Here is a 22,914-nt window from a genome sequence, read left to right as displayed (position 1 = left end):
CAAAACAAACAGAACACAGTAGCCTTGTGAGCGAGCTTAAACAAGACAAACTAATTGTATGCATATATCGCTGAGGTTTCACATGACTGCTGCTACTTATCAATGGACACAGTGTTAAATGTGCTAAGATGATCTGCTCTCACAGAGCATGACATGAAGGTTTCAGGACACAGATAATGCAGTTAAAGTCCAAACCATTCATCTGAGAACAGTTGTCGCTTCAAGGAATAAAGCTTGATTAGTAGTGGAAGTCGTCTGCATTATACTCAGTCACAAGGCTCAGTGTTTGATGACAGCCTCACAAAATATTTGCTCTCCTCTCAGCCTGGGGCGGTGTGGTTGTGCTCGTGCATGTTACATAATAGTTCTGCTTTCAGATGTGCACTGGACTCTGGAGATTATTTGGAGGGGTTGTATATATGTATACAAATGTCCCTTCATGCTTGCATGTGAGTGACAACAGTACTGTCAGAATGTCACTGAGGAGCATGTGTGTGTGTGTGTGTTTGTGTGAGTTTAGGGGACATATGCCACAGTGTTCAAAGGGCGAAGCAAACTAACCGAGAACCTGGTGGCATTGAAAGAGATCCGACTGGAGCACGAGGAGGGAGCACCGTGTACTGCAATCAGAGAGGGTACACATACACACACACACACTGTTCATGTTCAGTCAAGGTTGAGGGCCACGTGTGCCGCCCTCCAATAGATAATGCTTCTATTTTAAGAGCAACCACTACGAGAAGAAACGGGTAATTATCTGAATTTCACTTTTACTCAACTTTATCCTAATTTCCACCACAGGACATATTTTCCTTTTTGTTGACAAGTGTTGTAAGCCTTGGCCAATTGCACCTAATCGCTGCATGATTGCAGCAGTCACATTTATAGGGACGCACCGATGTCTTCCAAATTTGTCACAGACCCTGGTTTAAATTCTGGCATGTTGACAATGGACTTAAAATTTGACTCAAAAGTCACGTATGTAGTGTGAGCGACACTTTAAAGCTTACTTGCATGTGGGCTGTTGAGCATCACCTGTCATGTTCAGAAACACAAACAGCGGCACGAGCTGCACAGCTCTCCCGCTGAGCTGTTCGGGGATCGTTTCGCCGCAGTTGGCGCTTCGCTGCAGGTTCACTGTCTCCTCCCTTTTGGTTTCCACAGTGTCTCTACTGAAGAACCTGAAGCACGCCAACATTGTGACGCTGCATGACATCATCCACACCGAGCGGTGCCTCACGCTGGTGTTTGAGTATCTCGTGAGTGCCGAAGTTGTCGTTCCTCAAACATGAAAGTGGTGAACACGTGGGCTTTCAATGTGTGTGAACATTGTATTCTATGCTATTTTGTCTTGTAGGACAGTGACCTCAAACAGTACCTGGACAACTGCGGGAATCTCATGAGCATGCATAATGTCAAGGTGAGCCGCGTGCGAGTGACAGTGACACTGGGTTACACATGCGGTGACTCGTGAGAATGACCAGCGTCATACACGGTGTGTGCGTTTGCAGCAGTTATATGAATGATCAAGTACACTTAGAGATTACAGACTATTAGAGACTATTTTGCATGGAGATATAGCAGTTTGTGCCTCTTTCGTGTCAGTACTACTCTTACATTAAGTGGCAAAACACCTGATTCTCTGAAAAATAAAAAAAATCTAGAATCTTTAGTTTTTGAGGTAGGTTGCTCCAGACTGTTCAGGCTTTGTTATATACATAAAAAAAATAGTTGTCCATAGCTGAAAATGACACATGTTCCTGCTCTTTATATAAAACTATTTGTTTTTTATGTTAACAATGTTCACACAATTTGATTCATCCTATGCTGATGTAACAGTACTTTTTGGGTCCTGGTGTACAAATTGAGCCGGTGGGTTTGTTTATTTTTTGGAAAACAAATTAAGAAAAATGTTATTGTGGTACAACTGGTGAAATCATTTTTTACACAGACGGGTCTCTGATGATTCTGGAAAGAGCTTCACAACAGCAGTAAATGTCAGGTATATTAGGTTCACACTATTAGTGCCTTTCCATTCTCTGATTGTGTTCTATTACTGTGGCTATTCCGAGACGCCCATCTATTGTGATTAAGTGAATCTGTTAAGTGAATATGAACAGACTGGATGAGACATATTTGCTCTAAGACACTTGACAGCAATTTCCATTGATTTCATAAGGAAGGTTATGGTTATAGATTACAGTTTTACTCCCCAGTAAGGTGTCCACAGGACATATATATATATATATATATTTTTTTTTTTTTTAATGTCAAATTCTTTTTATCCTCTTTCAGATCTTCATGTTCCAGCTGCTTCGTGGTCTGTCCTACTGTCACAAGAGGAAAATCCTCCACAGAGACCTAAAGCCTCAGAACCTCCTCATCAATGATAAGGGCGAGCTCAAGCTGGCTGACTTTGGTAGAAAACAACACACACTCTCACATACAGTGTACTGCACACTACTGTACATATTACATATGCATGTGTAAATATATTCATATTTAATTACTATACATCGTTGTATAGTATCTCACACTCTCTTAAGAAATTTTGGGTCAAAATCACTTTTCAATTCTTTCTTTTTTTACTGCTACTCTGCCACATTGTGTTATGTCCTCATTAGTTTTGCACCTTTACTTCCTGTATCCTAGCAACCCAGTCCCTCTCTCTGGGGTTTTCAATTTTTTTGTCAGAAGTGGATAAACCATTAGAATTTCTTGACTCGAAGCAAATTAGAAGGCAAAGGCTCCGGTCCAACATTTGGCCAGATGACACAGCAAGTCTTTCTAAGACGTTGATGATTTTGTGAAAACATTTTGTGAAAACCTTGCTGCTCTTACTAACATCTGAATTGTTGATTTGTCAGGTCTGGCCAGAGCCAAGTCTGTCCCCACTAAGACCTACTCCAATGAGGTGGTAACTCTGTGGTACAGGCCTCCTGACGTGCTTCTGGGCTCGACAGAATACTCCACACCCATTGACATGTGGTGAGTTTACGTGGATCGTTTGATCATCATTTGTCAAATGAAGCGGATACAATAGGCAGACGTCCGAAAAAATCGAGTCGTCTTTCAACTTAAAGGCTGTGGGTTTGATTCCCATGTTGCTCCTGACGGCTGAATGAAGTGTGATAGAACATGAGTGAATGGGAGTGAATGGTTAAAAACTGTGTAAAGCAACTATGAGTGGACATCACGACTAGAAAAGCGTTAGATAAATATGAATACAGACCGTTTACATCATCTTCAAGTATTTGATGAGTGGAAGGCTGATTGGATATGATGAGTCTTTTCTAGACTTATACTCGTTGCAGTGCATCTAAAGTGAGATGTGCGTGTGTGCGCCAGAAATTACGTCAACTGTGCCGGCGTATTGCACACGGGGGTTCCAAAAGTTGCTTTGGCACTATGTCGTGCTCCATTTTGTAACACATTGTGCACGCAGTGGATGCATCCAGGGAAAAACTGGCCGAGTAGGTGTATTTATGTATTTATAATCAGAGACGATGACGTGTTTCTGGAGTCTCAGAGAATCATTGCTATGACATTATTAACAAAGCAACACAGGGAAGAAGTTCATTTTAAAGCTGTGTCAAATACGCGTCTCATTTTCGACATTAATGTAGATTATTCGATGCATGAGATTATGTGATGCCTGCTCGTAGGACGCACGCCGAAGAAACAAAGCTTTACAGACCCTGACTAACAAGATAGTGTCAGACATGCAGCTACTGTGTTTGTCAATTTGCATTTAGGAAACCTTGAATTAATTCAAACAAGCCCAATATACAATACTCTGCACAAGTAGTCACATCATTCCAATGACCATTATAATCTGAATATAACCAAAGGAGCACTAATGATGGATACATTGAATAATATTCATTTGACTGTAAATCTGTATATGAAAAATTACCATGTGAATTGTCGCATTTGGATTATTGGGCAAATCTGTATGAATTACTAGATTACACGTGTTTTAATAGTGAACACATTCATTCAGTAATGTATGCGTTCTCTGAGTTAATGTGGTGATCGCCAGCAGAAAAGCAGAAACTTGATCTGTCATGATGCAGATGAGATATTGATCTACCTGCGAATGGTTAACCTGTAGGTGATCAGACACATTCTGACATTCTACATCTCCCAGGGCATCAGAAAGCACATCAGGGTCCTCCACAACATCGTGCCAGTCTTTGTTTTACGCTATGCTGTAGTTCATTAGGTGGATTCCCAACATCTTGAGGGTAGTCCAGACTGCCTTTGTATGAATCATGCGTGTCTATTAAAATCCTCGGGGAGAGTCACTCGGGGAGAGATTAGTCATTTGTGACACAATGAAGCACAATTCATTTGCATTTACTTTCCTTGTGTGTGCAGTTTGTCTCTGTAGCAACACACCAGCCTTTTATGAGCTTTACCTAGCTACGTATCCTCTCATCAGACCACGGTGCACCTCTTCAACATGCCAGCCATGGTGGAACAAAAGAACCCACTCACACCATATATGTTTGCACTAATGATCACCGCGCTTTGAAGTGTTGAATAGAGCCTCGCCGACAGTTTCTACATGCTTCACCTCCTCCCTCCTCTTTCAGGGGTGTGGGCTGTATCCAGTTTGAGATGGCAACAGGTCGTCCCATGTTTCCTGGTGCCACAGTGAAGGAGGAGTTGCATCTCATTTTTAGGCTCATGGGTAAGAGAACAACACAATATGACAATGTCTCACAGCCCAGATGAAAAATGGGATGATGAAGATGAAGAAAATGAATGTTTTATTTGAAGCTAAGTACCCGTGAGCAGATGATGACAATGCACGTCCTTTATTTCTCGTTTCCCAGGCACGCCTACGGAAGATACTTGGCCTGGTATTAGCAGTAATGAGGAATTTAGGTCTTACCTCTTTCCTCAGTACAGACCTCAAGCTCTCATCAACCATGTGCCAAGGTATTATGAAAAAAAATAAATAAATAAATCACTGTCTGTAAAAATGACATAACATAACAGATCGACTCTTCCGCCCTAAAAGCTTGTGTTAAAATTCTAATGTACTCTCAAGGACTTAGTGTAAAATAAAAACAATATACTCTTAGAGTTTCTCCAAGTTTCTTGGAGGAGAGGAGAGAGGCGTCAGGTCAAGATGTCTGGCGCCTTCCTCTGATAGCTGATACCTCGAGTCGACCTAGATTAATCGGTCCTTTGCCCCAGTTAGGTTGGGTTAGGTTCGACAAAGATATACCGAGGAACAATCAGTAGACAAATTATGGGTGCCAAGGTTACACATGTGATTTGCCAGTTTCAGCTGGTCTATACGAAGTTGTTAGGTTGATCGGTGAATCCTCACAGTTGATGTCTGTTGATGTGGTGAAGTTACCACGGAAATAGATTTTTATTAAGAAAAGCCAGGATATGTTTGTTTTTTTTTTCTTTTTCTCCTGTGCTATTTTCCTTGTACTTGCAGTTTTTGAGTTTATGATAAAAGACCAGTTGGTAGGATTTATTGACATCCAGTGGAATACCCCTCACCTTACCTCACCCCTCCCCTTCCATAAGGACCACCTACTCAGGTGACCTTCTCAGATGTGCTGCGGTTTCTTTCTTTCAGACCTCTTAAACACCTCAGCACCCGTTCATTGATTAACTTGTGGCACCAAGTCGATAATAATTGGTAGAAAAAAGCTTCTGTAAAAATCATGTCAGCAGAATTCATTGTGCACTGCCATTGAGGAATATATGGCAGAACTTGACAGACTTAATATAATTGACCCTCCGCGGTGCTTTCATGATGATAAAAAAATTAAAGCCAAGGCAGGTATTATTCCACACCGACAATATTCAAAATGATAAACTGTCCCTCAATCTACTCTGGAGAATGCTTCGACTTCACAATAAAAGCCTTTAAAATAAACAACATATAAAAGCATTGGATTCTGCACCTGTTAGGAAATGATCCCTGTTCTGTGGCTCTTTTTGGTAAACTGGGGCACAACAGCTATCCACCATCTTCACTTTTCATAAATGCAGCAAGCAAAGAGACAAGTTGCCTGATACATTGCTTTGTATAAACGTCTCTGGATTGGATTGGAACCAACATGTCGTTGTTATGGTTCCAGCTCTGAGATGGATTCATTTACATAATTTAGTCCTCAACATCCACTTACATTACTCAACAAATTTCATGTCGGAAACAATTAACAAAACACATTAAATACCCTAGCAGTCCAAGAGACGAAATAAATTGAAAAAAAAAACAGTCACTCAACCCACAAACATTCTTCCATGAGGTTTAACAGCAGCTTGCATTGCTGCCATCTTCTGGAGTTAGAAAACCCCTGCACTACCCAGTCCATCTTATTCTTTCTTTCCTCTCATCATGTCCTTTTATCTCCTGTTAATATAACTGAAGATTCAATTCTGTTTATTTGTCTTTTCATTTGTTAATAAAGTTAAAGTGAGAAATCTATTATGTGCAGTTTCATTTAGCTTAACAATAAATGCGTATTATTGCTAACAAAAAAAAGTATCACCAGTATGCGAGGGATTCTCCCCTGAATCGTCATAATACCAGCTGAAATGTTCCTCTCTCTCTCCTCCAGGTTGGACACAGAGGGAATTGACCTGCTGTCTGCTCTGCTGCTGGTATGAGACAAAAAAAGCACAATGAGTGTAGACAGACCTTAGCGGTGATTTCACAGGCGGTCTCATCAGCTGCTGTTGTGCTATGATTGCAGTATGATACCAGGAGCAGAATCTCAGCCGAAGCCGCTCTGCGACACCATTACTTCCAGACTCTGGGGGATAACGTACACAATTTGGCAGACAGTAAGAGACACACACACACACACACACACACACACACGTGCACTGTGCACATACTTTAAAAGGCAGGTCAACAAGTCTTGGTAACTATGAAGAGCAGACTGCACTTTAACTGGAAACATGCGACCGCTCCATCTCAGATGTAGCCTTTCTATAGACAGTAGTCGAATCATATGCTTTTCTCACATTTTGACTGAAATGTTCCAAAAGACCTGACATCCATCCATCCATCCAACCATCCATCCAACATCTATACCTCTAGTGGCGGGAGCTGGAGCCAATCCCAGCTGACATTGTAGGCGAGATGGAACGGTCTAGACTCTAGAGCCTATCCCAGGGTCAACATACAGAGGAAAACAAATCACACTTTCAGTCAATGTTGTCTTCATTAACATAACCCTAATCTGCATGTCTTTGGACTGTGGAAGGAAGCCGGAGAATCTGGGAACTTTTACACCGACACACACCAAAGGGGTATGGTCGAACCAGGATTCAAATCAAGCACCTTCTAGCTGTGAAGTAACAATGATAACCATTAAAAAAAAATCTATTAAATAATAATTATGATTCTTGTGGTTAGTACCATAAAGCTCGGTTCGGTCTGTTCGCAGAGATATTATTTTCTCTTAGAGGTGTCGTGTTGATGGTGTCCATTAATAGCACACAGCTTGTTCGCCAACTTGTCTGTGGTCACCTGCTGAAAGCAGTTCATGTCCATATAGTACTGTAAGAAATGTCAGAAAGAATGGAGGCGCATGTACAGTATAGTCGAGTAGCTACAGTGGAACTATGCAGGTTCCATAGGGTACACTGCCCCTAACAGACTGTGGTTTTCAACCAAACAAATGATCACACTTGTGTGTGAAGTTAAAAAGACAAGACCTGGCCTTAATATCCTTTGTCAGAGCTCTAATCACAGTCTGATCCTGCTCAGTACAGTTCTGAATACGCCCAGTGTGTTGTGAATGCATCACAGAAACTACATTCAGAGACAGTTCGAGGACGCATTTGTCCAAATTACTGAGCTGCATGAACGCAAGACGGATTAGAGGCCGGGTAAATCATTTTGCAGTGTGAGTCTTTGAATCACTCAGCCTCTGTCGTCTCTTTTCTCTCCGTCTCACACACAAACACGCTCACAGCGTACAAATCAATGCAATCGGACTCTTTAAAAACTCCTTTTTGTTCTTGCAATAATGTGGTCACAGGAGACAGTCATACTTAGCCCTGTATGATCGGAGCACTGGGGAAGCAATGTTCCAATTTTCTCATTTCCTTTTAATTAATCCTTTAATAACACACAGAGTTTTGTTTCCGTGTTCTTAAGTGTTCCTCTCCTCCCTCTTTGTTTCAGCTGCCTCGGTGTTTTCCCTCAGAGAGGTGCAGCTCCAGAAAGACCCTGGCCACCGCAGCTCCTTGTTTCAGCCTTTAAGTAAGTTTGTCTCTTATCTTTGTCAACACGGGCCTGACGGAATCGTTAATAACTATGGGATGGAAACTGTCAGGAGACACAGAGTCAAACCCCACTGTGTTTTGTTGCTCCTGACCTCAGCACATGAAACGCTAAAGGCTCTGCAGAGGTTCTTTGCTAATTAGCAAATTTCTCTAAGAAGTTGACACGCTGCGTTTGTTTACTGTGGCACGGATAAAAGTCTCACAGGAACAGCGAAGACAAGTAAAATAAACAATGCGTTCTCTTTATAATCAACCTAATTGCTGTCACCACTTTCCTATCTAATAAGCTCATTATTCAATAATGTTCACTATCCCTGTGTAAACTAATACGCTGAATTAAAGCTTCATTGTACAGTATGTGTTCATGTCATACTAACCCTATAGTGCCGGAGGAAAATCATAGCTTTTCTTATAACGACCTGTGTCATAACCAGTGTTTTAAGTCTCTAAGTGCTGTCTCACTTTGTCTCTCTTCAGCTCGAGGAAAGAACCGAAGACAAAGCATCTTCTAGAAGCCACACAGAGAGAGAGGAAGCGAGAGAGACGCACATAGGAAGGAAGGCACTGGCTTGACAGTCCACAGCACGACGGCCAAACACAGCTCAGTACAGTCACGTCTCAGCTACATACACACAAACTCACAGACACTTGCTTGTCTCTATGTAGGAGGAACACCGAGGTCTCGGCGAAACAAACTTTTACCACATACAACATACACGTATTTGCGTACATTTGCACAATCGGCAACTCTTTAACCACTGATTTACTTATTCTGCTGACACACACACACACATACATTTCAATCCAATACATTCTGCACCACTGGATTAAGACTTGCTTGACATTTGACCACCATGTATCCTTTGTGTTCAGTACACACCTGGTAGCACATCTGGAACTACAGATTAAGAATCACCTGACCAACACTGCGACAAACAAACAGTTGTAGTGGAAATAGATGTTTATTTTCACATTTTGCTAAATGTTATGGCTTTTCAGTTTGCTCTCTAGGCCATAACTCAACAATGTAGCTCAAAGATACACTCACCCAGCTCATTTTAGTATTTGTGGATACGCTCGGTACTTTTAATTCTCTGAAGGAAGGGACACCACAACTGCTTCCCCCTCTGAGAATTCTAACCAGAAACCACAAATGAGGTGTCTTTGTTTTTCATACTTCATTTATTCAAGTTAAAGTTGAGCTTTTCCCAGCATGAAGCCTTCTCCATATATTTTTTATTTTGTTTTGTTGGCCTGGTGCTATACAACACTTGCTAAATAATACATTCAGAGTATGTATCTTTACAGTACAACCATATACCATCATGAGGCAGCTGCCCTCTAAAAAATAAACAGTAGGAAAAGTTGAATCTAATACAGCTAATGCAAAATGTGTGACGCTAGTTCACCAGGTAACAGTAGTTCGCAAAACTGGTTATTGTTTGTTAAATAGTTAAATTCATTTGTTCTAGGTCAGAAGATTTATTGCCGGGGTGTGTTCCATGATCTCACTGCCTTGCTGTTGTAAATACATTGGACACTGAAATGGTAGCAACATAACTTCACTGGATTCAATAGTCAACAGATTTGCCTCGCTCCTGTGTGGGGACTTGTTGTGTTAAACAGCTCACTTTCACTTCAGTTCTTGAAGTTGCCTTAGTAAACCGTGCATGATATTTTGGCTTGTGACAAACCTCTATTTGAGCTTGTGTATCCAGTGTGTTAGAAGGCATATTTGCTTTGTGTCTGTAAATAAGTCCTTGCAAGTGTGCGTAATTCTTAGTGTCCTTTTTTGCACAAACCAGAAGTGTCCTCTGAAGCCTGCTCCCTTACCCTGAGTGTCTTACTTAACATGATTCCAAGAAATGACCCCATATTGTACAAAAACCGCGTGACTCTAGAACTGAAACATGGGAAGATTATGTCGTACAAGTACTTTCTCATAGCAGTGATGGGCTTGAGCGCAGACCAGATCAGTGGTTTCCAAACGCTCTCTTTCATCCCACTCCCCCCAATCAATGGACTCATCCAAATCCTGATACCTGATATGGGCTCAAGCAAAAATCAGCCTCCCTACTTTTACTGTTTTTGCAATCTTTATTTTGATGTGACCTGCTACACGTACTTCATATGATAGCGTCTAAAGGACAAAGAAAACTCACAATCTAGCAACACAGTTAACAGCATTATTTTTGCTTATTAACTGTAATGTTATCTGTGTTTTGTAAATTGTAATCACGTACAAGACTTAGTATTGATATGACAGTAATACGCCTTATAGTCGTCTTTAAGAGTCAGTTATAGACGAATCCAGTTGCCTACAGCTGATCCCTGAACACTACCGTTATTATTGAGTAACACATCACTGCCCAACACTGTTAGTGAATGAAGTGTGGGAATAAAGGTAACAGAAGCTTCATCTCTACCCTCTATCCCCCTTCTTACTCTATCGCACCTCCTCCTGCTCACTTCCAGCAGAAATGGAAATGATGAGGGAGGCTGTCCCAGCGTAAACCAATGACATTACGTCACTGACCTGTGGGGTTTGATCAGGCTTGTTTGGTAACTTAACCGTGCAATATAAAAGAGACAGTGTGTGTGGAATACAAGAGCGGCTTCGTACTGTGTCACTTGCTTCCAGTCACTGAAATGTTGCTGTTCTTTTAAGATTATAGATTTGTTGCACATGAAAACATCGTCATCATTTATTCACGAAGAGGACCAATTTCTTTTTTTAGTTTGTTTTACTATTTTAAGATTGGATTGGTCATTTCCTTTGTATTTAACCATATGAGACATGTTGGGTAGAAAAAAAAAAAAAGATTTGCTGAAGATTTTTCACCCAAACGTCTTCCTCAGATGTGACTGATGGGTTTGCCTCAAATGAACCCATTTTTACTGTTTTGTCACTGAACATTAGCACATAAACGTGTTTTCTGAACAGCCACACTTCAGTTGGCTAATAACTAAGTCTGCTGTCACAGAGACGGGTGAAAATGCAGTAACCATGTGGGAATAATACTGGACTGTCTTAGAAGGTACTCATGCGTTTGCACCTGTCTGAAAACAGGTAAATTTGGCTTTTCTCATTTCAGAAATGTAGTTATATGCTTCACAAACACAGCTTATGGTTGTTGTAACTTTGGAAATTGCCGAGTTCATTGTTGATGGCCGACTGGTTTATGTCATTTGGTCACCAATTGTTTGGGGTTTGGGGGGGGGGAGGTTCTTTCCTTCAGACCAACAAAATTGTTGATGCCAGATTTAGGGTCTGTTCTTCTATAGAAAGTATCAACACAGGGGTTAAAGGTGACAGTGCTCACCCTACAAAGGTCCAGCCACTGGTCTGAACACAAGCAGCCCTGAAAATGAGAGGCAAAACATCTACAACACAGTCAAGCACATTATTATTATGATTAAGATAATAATTGATTAAGATGTCAAATTATAGTTCAATGACTTGCATTCCTGTATTCCATATGCTCGATTCATTTCTGACTTCTCAGAGAAGCCCAGTGAACCGGCTCACATTTTGGTATTAAAAAAAACAAAAAAAACAATAACATACGAATAACATCCTGATTCCTGGATTATTTGATCCACACATTTTCAAAATATAATGCTTGCCAAAAAGTAGAGGAGCAATCAGAGGCCTCCTTTACTTATTCAATTTAGTGTTGCACATTCCATGTTCTTGTTCTGAATAAGAGTTGGGGGCACTGCTCTTCCACCGTAAATGTCTGATTACACTGGCATGTCGTTTTCAAAGCCCAAACCCAGGTGGTCATATGCACGCGTCGTGTGGTCAGATGTAAACAAGCAATGATGGCACGGCGTGTGGGGTCGCCTTTTCAGCAATATAATTAAAATCTCTGTATATGATGGTTTGACCCTCAGAGGCTGCATGAAGAGACAAATGAAGGTTAAATGGCTGCTGAGAAAGTTTTTCTACCTCTAACAGTGAATTAAGCTGAGGGAGGAATAATGTTGTGACCATCCAGATAAATTCAGGGCAAAGCTCCAGGGACTTCAGAGGGATGTTCTGTGGTCGTTACACTTCCGAACCTCCCCCCTTCCCCTCCCTCAGTGACCCAAGTATTACTTTGTGTGTAGTTAAATGCGTGTTAAATTATGCTATTTTAATGACAAAGAAATAATATATATATATATATATATATATATAACGTTTTCATCTCTCTCAGTGAGTTGTATGCTGTATTGAAAAAAACAAAACAAACCCAGAACACTCTAAAATAAGAAAGAAGAAAAAAGAAACTCAGCAGATTATGTCTAAATGTTTTATAAAAGATAAGTTTAGATTTTTGTATGAGATGTGATATTTTGTGTGATACGTCTACGCCGTTCTAAAATGAGAAAATGAATGTATTGTCACTGCCAACAGACATGAAATTGATGAAATAATTGATCTATTAATCAATATACATACTATTAAAATTATGGAACACTCACTTATGTCGCTCTTTTGTCAACTTCATAATTGTCATGAGTTCACAAGTTGTCGTTCATGACAGATCCATTACCGTTGTTACCAGAAATGAACACAAGATGGCGGTAGTGGACAACTGTAACTTATCATAGGAATTTGCAAGATTTCAGCTCTGTTTATTTATTTTTTTAAAGAACCTGTTAGTCTCACAATATCCACAAATTATTTAATTTCATGTTATTCCTACAGAACATTTACAAACATATCATGTGATAATTGTTGCCCTTATTCAGCGTAAGCCCTGCTGTAACTAAGGCGCTGAGTGGGAACACAATTTATCAGTGTCATCATCATCATTGCTGTGTCATCTTGATAGTTTTGTATCATTGTTTTGACCAAAATAATAATCTGAACCACTTAATCTGAATGGGGCCATCATGACAGAATGAAGAAACTTTAATTTAATTCAATAATTCTTTTTTCAAAGACAATTCCTGTCATCCGTGGTTTGATGGAAGTGATGGAAGTCAAAACTGATGTCTTTGAAACTGCCTGCAGCATCACGAGCACTGACTGCATTCCACAGAGGTTAAATAACTGGATTCCACCTCGACTCGGGAAATTAGATGAGAATGTCTCAAATTATAACCACTGGCTCATTTGCATTTTTGGTTGGTGCAATAAAACTAAATGCTCTACATAAACTACAGTAGTATGTTAATAATTTGTTGATTTTTATATAAGAAAATTCAGTTATACGATCAAGCAGTCCTCACGTTGTGTGAGTAATGCCGTATTTCTGTGACAAATAAAACTTTTGAAAGACTTCAAATGTGGAATATGTGGGAAAACGACTTGACTTGTGACTTGATTCTTGCAAAAATGACTTCAAACTTGCCTGAGACTTGAAGGTTCAGACTTGAGACTTGCGTGTTAGTTGCATATGTGTGATTTAAGGCCTGTACATAACAGAACAAGAACAAAGTTGGCTGGGACTTTTCATACTTCCAATGAAAAACTCAAGTGCTCATAGGGAATGATGATATTTCCACCCTGACCACGCCCACTTCACATTTCTGGCCAATCACATAATAGTTGTCGGACACAACACACAAAAAAAAGGTTCTGCCAACATTATCTGTCAATAACAAGCTGCAAGGACTCATTCTTTTCGCACAGAGAGAGCGCATGTGCAGGCCACCACCATCTCTGCAAAGTAACACCAGAGGAAGCTCACGTCCCACCAGTTGTACACGCACCACATTTTGAGGACCATGGCACAAAAGAACAACAATAAACAATAATGAAATTGATTGTGTTTTAAGGTGGCTACAGATCAGGTTTTGCCACATCTTTAAAACAAAGGTGTGGCGAAGTCATGTGACATGAACGTGTGCGCAGTCACAACACAAAATGTACGTATAACAATATGAAAAATGTTGGGGAGAAACTTCAGACACGCGCGTCAGCAACAGGGCGAGACCTGAGGATAATTGGCCATGCAGCGCCACGTCCGTGTCAATAGGATCATTAGCATTCAAGTGGAAAGTGGCAAGTGTGTTTAACTCCTGAGCTCTGTGTTTACTCTCGCTGTGGACTGGTGCTGTGTTTGTTTTACTCTCTCTCTCTCTCTCCCTCTCTCTCTCTCTCTCTCTCTCCCTCTGAGATACGGACGCATTTTTTTTCCCTGCACATGAGCCGCTTGTCAGCTGCAGCGCACAGAGAGTCGCAGCTCCTCCAAAGAACAAAATGACGCTACTGGATGAGCGGCTCTGGACGCTCTTCAGACGCAACTGGCGGCAAACTCTCACCTACTGGAGCGTTTTCTTCAGCTTTGGCCTGTGCATCGCTTTACTGGGCCCAACCATCCTGGACCTGAGGTGTCAGACCCAGTCCAGCCTGCAGCAGATCACCTGGGTCTTCTTCTCCCAGCAGTTCTTCCTGCTGGTGGGCAGCAGCGTGGGAGGACTTTTCAAGAAGACGTAAGTGTGGTGGTGTGGAAGTGGGCACGGTTTTACCTCCTGGACGTGTACATGGAGATAAAAACAGTTCTTGAAAGTGTTGAAAAGTCTGGAATTTTGTGTGAAAGTCTGGAAAAGTTGAGCTCATAGTAGGATCTTAATTCTGAAATATTCCTTCAGTAAAACACAATATTACTGTGAATTATGCAACAGATACAATCTCAACAAAAATGTAGATTAAATTTTACCTTTATTTTTTTACCAGTCAAAACATTAACAACAACTTCGTATTTGCATTGTTTGAAAACACTTGGAGACGTTGAACAGTGTAAACACATGTAAATTAAGTAAAAACGGTGTCAAATTGTGGTAAAAACATTTGCCACAACATAAAAGTAGATTGTATAAAACTACATAAAGTTGTGATCTTGAAAAAAATGTTTTCTGTTTTGAAAAAGTCTGGAAAAATAATGGAATTTTTATTTTGGAAAAGGGCAAGCACCCTGATGAAAAAAGAACCAAATGGCAATATGTCTGCAATACTCACAACAGTTATTTTGTTGACACGTCATGTGTGTGTAAAACAATTATTTATACCTGTGCTGCTGAACTAATTCCATATAGACTGCCTGAATATTTTGTTTTAATAATATTAATTATTGTTATTATTATGCCCTTTATAACATCAGCAAGTTTGTTCCATTTCTTTGTTTGCTTGTGGGTGTTGGTGTTATGGCGGTGCTTGACTATACTAGATTTTGTCATCTTAATCAAACTGCAGGTCCAGTTTATGGCAAGAGATGTGTGATGTGTGGTATTTTCCTCACATGTTGCATCGGTAGGGTTGTGAGAAAAGAAGCATATGTAGAAAATATAGTCTAAATAGTTTTATCTTTACAGTGGCGCATGTTAAAAAAATAGTGGAAGTAATAATGGAATAAATATGCACCTTTTTCATTTTGTGACTGATCATTCTGTCCAGACTAAATTAATTGATGCATATATTCTTTGTCTATTAGTCTGATATTGCATAATTGCCGCCTCCTACTCGTGAATGTTACCGGTTTTGTATTAAAGGATGTTGTAATTGATCAGAAAACAATGATTTAAGAAATCATCCTCTAGTAAACCCAGAACTCAGAAGAGTGGATGTTATTTAAGACGTGAAGTTCATGTCCTCACCAATAGTTTTGTCACTGTCATCAGTTGAACTGTTCTTTGAGGACTTGCTACAGTTCTGTTCTTGAGGCAGAACAATAAATAGTTCTCACATCATTCAGACTTACACTGTTGCCACCAAGACTGATTCTCTTTACAATTGTTACCGGGTGGTAACGAAGGTGCAGTAGATTTTATTTGAAAGGGAGCAGGTCTTTGCCTAAACTCCCACAATGAGCAGCCACTGAACCATAACCTGAGGTGAGTATAATGCAACCATTAATAGAGTAATGTGAATAGCAACACGTCAGTGCTTGGGTGTGTTTGCACCTTGTGTTTTTTGATGCTTTAAATAGCACTGCTTAAAAAGGTGTATTTCCCAACGGCTTAAACCTGAGTAAGCTCAGGATAGGAAACATTCTTTCAAAGAGAAACTATAACATTCTGCGGCGAAATTTCGAGTGTGCCTGCTGTTCTTGCTACCGATGTCGTCGGGTGCAGGACTTGTGGTGGTAAAGGAGTAACATTTGTGTGGATTGAACCTCTAAAACTTAAAGTATTTAGACAAAGGGGTATTTTAAGAGAGACTGACTCTTAAGCTGTGAGGAACCAAACTGGGCTGGGTTGTGATCATTTGGTCGATTGTCTCCCATTTATGTGCATGTGAAAATTAATCACAATTTTTTGCTATTTTTGTCGCTATGGTTGCTCGAAATGCTTAAGACACTAATAGCCCGCCATTCTTAATCAAACCACACGTTTTGAAATAGGATGTGTGGGGGTTTTCTCAAAACTGACAAACTATGACATTTTTGTCACATTTTGGACGACATACTAAACGATGACATTTTGTCACATTTTGGACGACATACTAAACTATGACATTTTGGTCAAATTTTGGACAACATACTAAACTATGACAATTTTGTACATAGTTAGTCAAGACCTACTAACCACTACACCACTGTGCCACTCAGGTCTTACAGTACAATGTCATAGTTTAGTATGTTGTCCAAAATGTGACAGAATTGTCATAGTTTAGTATGTCGTCTAAAATTTGGCAAAAATGTCATAGTTTAGTATGTTGTCCAAAATGTCATAGTTTAATATGTCGTCCAAAATGTCATAGTTTAGTATGTCATACACACAGAAAGATCTCAGACCTGAGATTGAACCCAGCACATACTTGCAACAGATCAACTAACCACTACGCTACCATGCCACTCAGGTCTCACAGTAAAATATCATAGTTTAGTATGTCGTTTTGAAATTTGACCAAAATGTAATAGTTTAGTGTGACGTCCAAAATTTGACCAAAATTTCATAGTTTAGTATGTCGTCCAAAATTTGAACAAAATGTCATAGTTTAATATGTCTTTCCAAATTTGACCAAAGTGTCATAGTATAGAATGTTGTCAACACAGAAAGATCTCAGGCCTGGGATTGAACCCACCACATACTTGCAACAGTAGCCTAATTAAGATCCACTAACCACTACGCTACCATGCCAATAAGGTCTCACAGTAAAATGTCAAAGTTTAGTATGTCGTCAGAAATTTGACCAAAATGTCATAGTTTAGTATGTCGTCCAAAATGTGACAGAAATGTCATAGTTTAGTATGTCATCCAAAATGTGACAAAAAATGTCATAGTTAAGTATATCGTCCAAAATGTGACAAAAATGTCATAGTTTAGTGGTAATGAAAAATTTGACAAAAATGTCAGGAATTATGTCGTCAAAATGTGACCAAAAATGTCAGGTTTAATTATTATTAGATCTAAATTGTGACAAAAAATTTCATAGTTTAGTATGTGGTCCAAATTGTGACAAAAATGTCATAGTTTAGTATGTCGTCCAAAATTTGACAAAAATCTCATAGTTTAGTATGTCGTCCAAAAAGTCACCAAAATGTCATAGTTTAGTATGTCGTCCAAAAAGTCACCAAAATTTCATAGTTTAGTATGTCGTCCAAAATGTGACAAAAATGTCATAGTTTAGTATGTGGTCCAAAATGTGACCAAAATGTCATAGTTTAATATGTGGTCCAAAATGTGAAAAAAATTTCATAGTTTAGTATGTCATCCAAAAAGTCACCAAAATGTCATAGTTTAGTATGTGGTCCAAAATGTGACAAAAATGTCATAGTTTAGTATATGGTCTAAAATGTGAGCTCATTTCTCCGTGAGTCCCAGAGGAAGGTGGATAATGGTATAGGTGCCCCCGACCCTGCTGAAATGCTACTGACACCTAAAGAGGCCTGGGACAGCAAGTGGTCCAGGATGCTATCCTGGCTCTCAGCGCTGGAGTTGCTGCCATAGCTGGAGCTGAGCACTTGGGAGTCTGGGCTGGAGCAGGAACGTGGGCTGGACGATTCGCTTAGGTCATCCTCAGAAAGTGGTGAAGGCATCACCTGGTAGATCCCCAGGTCTGTCACCATGTCAGAAAGCTGGTAGGCCAGTGGAGAGCCACTGTTGGGATGAAAAATCTCCTTGCTCAAAGGAAAATTGTCTACCATCCCCTGGCTAGTGCCAAACCTCTGTCTCCAGTTGGACTCGGAGTCTGTGTTTGGCTTATAAGAGAGTTATTCCTTGTGCGGCTGGAAAAGTTAGGCCAAACATACCCAGGTCATCAAGGTCATGCGTCCCACTAGTGTGAGATAGTGAAACACCTGGTGTTCTCTCAGACTGGAAAAAGTAAATGCCAGCGAAACAATCCAAGGTCTCCAGTCAGGATACAGTATGTCTAAATAGAAAAAAAACACAGGACGAAATAATCTGTTAGTCTTAATGCTAACTGTGCCAATTCAAAAATACTATTGGGAAAAAGTGCATTAAATGATTAATATGACTTAAATTTCTCAATTAAATGCAAAGTGCCATGTCTTCTACACGCTTAGAACTGTGACATAGCACAGTTAAGAATTAACTTCATTTATTACATAACACAAAGGAGTTCAACAAGACTGTGTAGGTCATCTGTCTCTACCCTCTGATATGATCGATAGGAACATGACAGTAGCACGGCTACTGGATCTTTGTCATCATGGCAACAATAATAAACACATTGTCAAGTCTGCCAAACTGTCACGATACGGTTGTGAATAGAAGAATCACATGACAGGAAATGTGTGAAAGTGTATTGTTGACCCATACATCCACTTTGCCTTCATATCATTAAAGCTAACATAGTCACTGTGACCACGAGAGGTCCAACGACAAAACACAACTGTGGTAATGTTTGTTTACACAATGACATTTCGTTTTCAAGCATCACTTGAAAATATACTTCTACTGCAATGACTCACAACTTAATTGCTTAACCCTTTGACCTCCACGTATAATAACTCAGCACAACAGATCATCATCAATGACATTTAACAGTTCAAACAAACAGGGTTGTTTCCTTTGCATCCAAAGACAATATAATCTTTCTTTCTTTTTTTTTTTTGTTTTACTTCACAGACTTTGTCAGAGGTGGAGATTGGTCTGCCACCAGCTAATATCATTTACAGAGGAAAAAATAAACTCTCCTTTACATTTATCTTGGATGTTGGGTGTCTCTAAGAAAAAGATGCAGTGACAGTCCCCCTTGTTTTGGTGGAATATTTGCACGCTGTTATCCAAATTCACAGCAAACGCCATTAAAACCAGTAACAGACTATGTGACCTTGCAAACCTTCTGTAAAAATAATTTTTCCAGTTACTGGACGTTATTCTACAGAGATAAAATTTTAAGAGTTTTTTTTTCATGAAAATCATAAATGCACATAAAAAACAGTCCGACTAAACGCACCTTATGTCATCTTCAATGAAAATAGAAGGAATGTTATCTTTCTTTATGGATATTATTTCCTTTTTCTTGTACAAGGATTGTTTATTATCAACCTTATCTCTTTTTTATGGGTTTAAAGTACTTTATGGCTTAAAGATCAGTAGGCCGCTGTAGTGTCATGTATGAAAACAAATAATGACATGTGGTTCAGCTTGTCATGTACTATTATTATTATTTCCAACTATGAACTTTATAAATAGGATATTTTCCTTGAACAGAGAGCGTGGGTCATATACCCCCCTCCTACTCCTCCTTCCTCCACCTCCTCCTTTTCCAGAGGCCCCTGCATGGTCTCAATGACCGAGAGTAAACTCAGGCTAGAGGAGGAGGAGGAAGGAGGAGAAGGAGGGGGGTAACGGGGATCTGTCCACATTATAATCAGAAAACACGCATGGGTCAGAACAGGCAGCAGAGCGCGCTCTTGTGCTGCATCAATCACGTGCTCTGTTTGTTTATGGGACAATTAGAGCATTTAAGCAGCAGCCACATCACTGGCCGAGGAAACGACATCATCTATGTTACTTCATATATATACAGTAAGCCATTAGGAGCCGAATGTTCCTTGTGATGGGTCACATCACGTGTCCTTCCCGCAAGTGTTCTCTCTATTAGTTATTGTATTATATTTAATACTATATAAATTACTTTTTAAAGAAACGACATATTTAAAAGTGTTTATTGTTTAGGGGAATAATTTTAAAAAAACCTTGAAAAGGGGCATGTTCCATTTACTATATATATACATATAAAATGGAGTTTATTCTAAAGTATGTTTTTACATAGACAAAAAGAAAAAGAGCAAAGAGAAAAACATATCAAAACTGGTTTTAAACGTAACAAATGCAACACTCACACTGTATCTAAATGATTAAGTATAAAGCATCTTAGAAATTGTGTTTAAGAAACTCTCTTTTTCCTGTTTGCTAAATAACAACAACAATTACATAACCATGATGTGATCCAACAGTCACACCTTCAAAGGCAACATGGAACAGAAAATTCCCCTCTCGCACACGCAGCTGTGTTCAGGAGACTCAAACTGCTCACTTCATTCATTGAAGCCCATATTGTGCTTTTAATCTGCCGCAGAGCAACAACCCGGACCCCCGTGCTAATCCACAGAGGTTCACCATGCGGAGTAGTGTGCCGTGTTTCCCTCGCTGTCGCCTCCACGGCCGCGCACAGCATACACAAGTTGGCGCGCGTCACCGCTTCCAACGTAAACATGTTTTCATCCAGCCCTGCAGCACCGAGCGGAAACACGCGCACGTTGCAACACACGGACCTAGTAACGGGGAGAGCAAACCTCCTTACTCACCGTGTTCATGCACAGCAAATATATTCCCAGTGCAGGAAGAAGAGGAAGCGTGGAAAATGCTTATATCCTGACGGGACCAGAACGGGATTTGCCCTTGAGACGCACCACTTCAGCAACAGCAACAGCAGCAGCAGCAACAACACACGACTGAACGGATCGTTCACTGAGTTGTACTATAAGTGAGTCACATGACTGCCAGTGTGCGCCACGGTTAGTGTAGCGAGCGAGCCGTGTGAGAGGCTGCTGCTCCTGAAGGCTCGTCCCCGCTGCGCAGCCTCATTGGTCAGCCGCGGTGGGGGATGGAGGCGGGTCCTCCGGTCTGTCAGTCAGTGACAGAGAGTCTGTGCTGCGTGGAAAAACATGTGGGCCTCAGAGTGTTTTTTAACCTGTGATCACGACAAAACAACAAGACAAAACAGTACCATAAAACCAACCTCGGTCCAGGGTGTAAAGATTTAAGAGCTTATTGGCAGAACTTGAACATTGAAATATATATATATATACACATGTATATGTATATATATATATGTATATAACCCTATTTTTCCTCTCCCTATCTTCAGTGCAGTCTTAGACTGATCTACTCATCCTCTTCGGCAACCTCGGCTTTTCTGATATGTTTGGGAAAGGGACGGGTGAGCGGAGGAGTCCTTCATTTGAGCCACCACTCTTCATTTGGCCAGTGCTCCACTAAGTGCTTTTTCTATCAGGTGCTGGGTGTAGCCAGTCGTGGGCAATGAAAAAAGCAAGGTCACAGTGTGAATTATTGCATTACATTGTAATATTGTAGTCATTTTCATAGTCCAGTGAAAACTGGGGCTGAAAATCAAATGAAATGATCAAAAGGTCCTGTTTTGTTTTGTACCTACAAAGCAAATATTAACTGTACAGCATCAACAGCAGGTCAGCCCACCAGAAGTGTCACAGTGGGGTTATAGCTCGACTACACCACTCAATTGGACAACTGTCCTGTCCCACCATAAAAGCCCTAGTGGGAAATTGATTTACTGACTGAAAAGTGTCCACCTTCACTACCCAAGGTGTGGTAGTATTAGGCGGTTTCTGGTTTAAGTTGATTATAGTTGCCAAGTGCCATTCCAAACCTTCCTTCCATTGATGAACTTTAAAATATTACATTCTTTAAACTAACTAACTAAACTCTGTCTCATTCTTATAGTCCAAATATGCGTCAGCCTAAGATTTGTTGCTTTTGTGTCATTCGTCCGTGTACTGGTTTGTTTGTTTTTATTCATGGGTTTAAGAAGGAACTCTGTTGCCTGCACAAAGCGGCCAAGCCAGATTGATTCCGTTTGACTAAAGATAAACATACACCCAGCAGATTGGCAGACTCCCAATCTTATTAGATGGGTGTGTTATTCCATTTTCTATAATTCCAGTGCGACCAACATTAGTCTTTTTGTCATATAAATGTCGGTCACACACACACACTCGACATACATGACTTGAGGGAACATTGCCTCTAACCTTAACCATAATTACTACTGACCTAATCCTAAACCTGACCACAACCCTAACCCTAACCCTAACCTAAAAACAAATCTTCACCTTAAATCATAGTAATTTACATTATGGGGACAGGCTTTTTGTCCCCACAAGGAAGACAAGTCCCCATAATGTGACTGTGTAAACAGGTTTAGGTCCCCACACCAGTAGTAATACCTGGACACTCTGTCAAGAACAATGTGGGTAAACCAGTGGAGCCTGAGGAAGTGTTCCATGTTCTTCTTTAATGTGCAGCACATTAACATCACTTTATTGTGAGTTATTTTGGGTAATGCACCTGTAATTACTACAGGCGTATGCACGTAACTGACAACCCCACCTTTCTTCATGTGAACACCTGGAGGCAGGAGCTGAAAGTAGACTCACTTTTTTTTTCTCTTGGTGCTTAGCATCATGTTTA

The 22,914-nt window shown here is 40.2% G+C and overlaps 1 protein-coding gene across 1 annotated transcript in view; it reads left to right on the top strand.

Annotated features, from left to right (window-relative positions):
* Positions 1-12,743, top strand: part of cdk18 (cyclin dependent kinase 18) — a 40,524-nt gene extending 27,781 nt beyond the window's left edge. Inside the window, exons 6-16 of the mRNA XM_044023046.1 lie at positions 521-635; positions 1,165-1,259; positions 1,358-1,420; positions 2,296-2,419; positions 2,868-2,988; positions 4,599-4,696; positions 4,842-4,947; positions 6,597-6,639; positions 6,732-6,822; positions 8,174-8,251; positions 8,752-12,743. Coding sequence (XP_043878981.1) covers positions 521-635; positions 1,165-1,259; positions 1,358-1,420; positions 2,296-2,419; positions 2,868-2,988; positions 4,599-4,696; positions 4,842-4,947; positions 6,597-6,639; positions 6,732-6,822; positions 8,174-8,251; positions 8,752-8,786 — 969 coding nt within the window. The 3' untranslated portion in view covers positions 8,787-12,743. The remainder of the gene's footprint in view (positions 1-520; positions 636-1,164; positions 1,260-1,357; positions 1,421-2,295; positions 2,420-2,867; positions 2,989-4,598; positions 4,697-4,841; positions 4,948-6,596; positions 6,640-6,731; positions 6,823-8,173; positions 8,252-8,751) is intronic.
* Positions 12,744-22,914: the final 10,171 nt, after the last annotated feature.

The sequence above is a fragment of the Solea senegalensis genome, linkage group LG4 (assembly GCF_019176455.1).
Source record: "Solea senegalensis isolate Sse05_10M linkage group LG4, IFAPA_SoseM_1, whole genome shotgun sequence".
In the NCBI taxonomy this organism is placed as follows: Eukaryota; Metazoa; Chordata; class Actinopteri; order Pleuronectiformes; family Soleidae; genus Solea; species Solea senegalensis.
The sequence above is the reverse complement of the archived record's forward strand: the minus strand, read 5'-3'. Positions and strand labels throughout refer to the sequence as shown.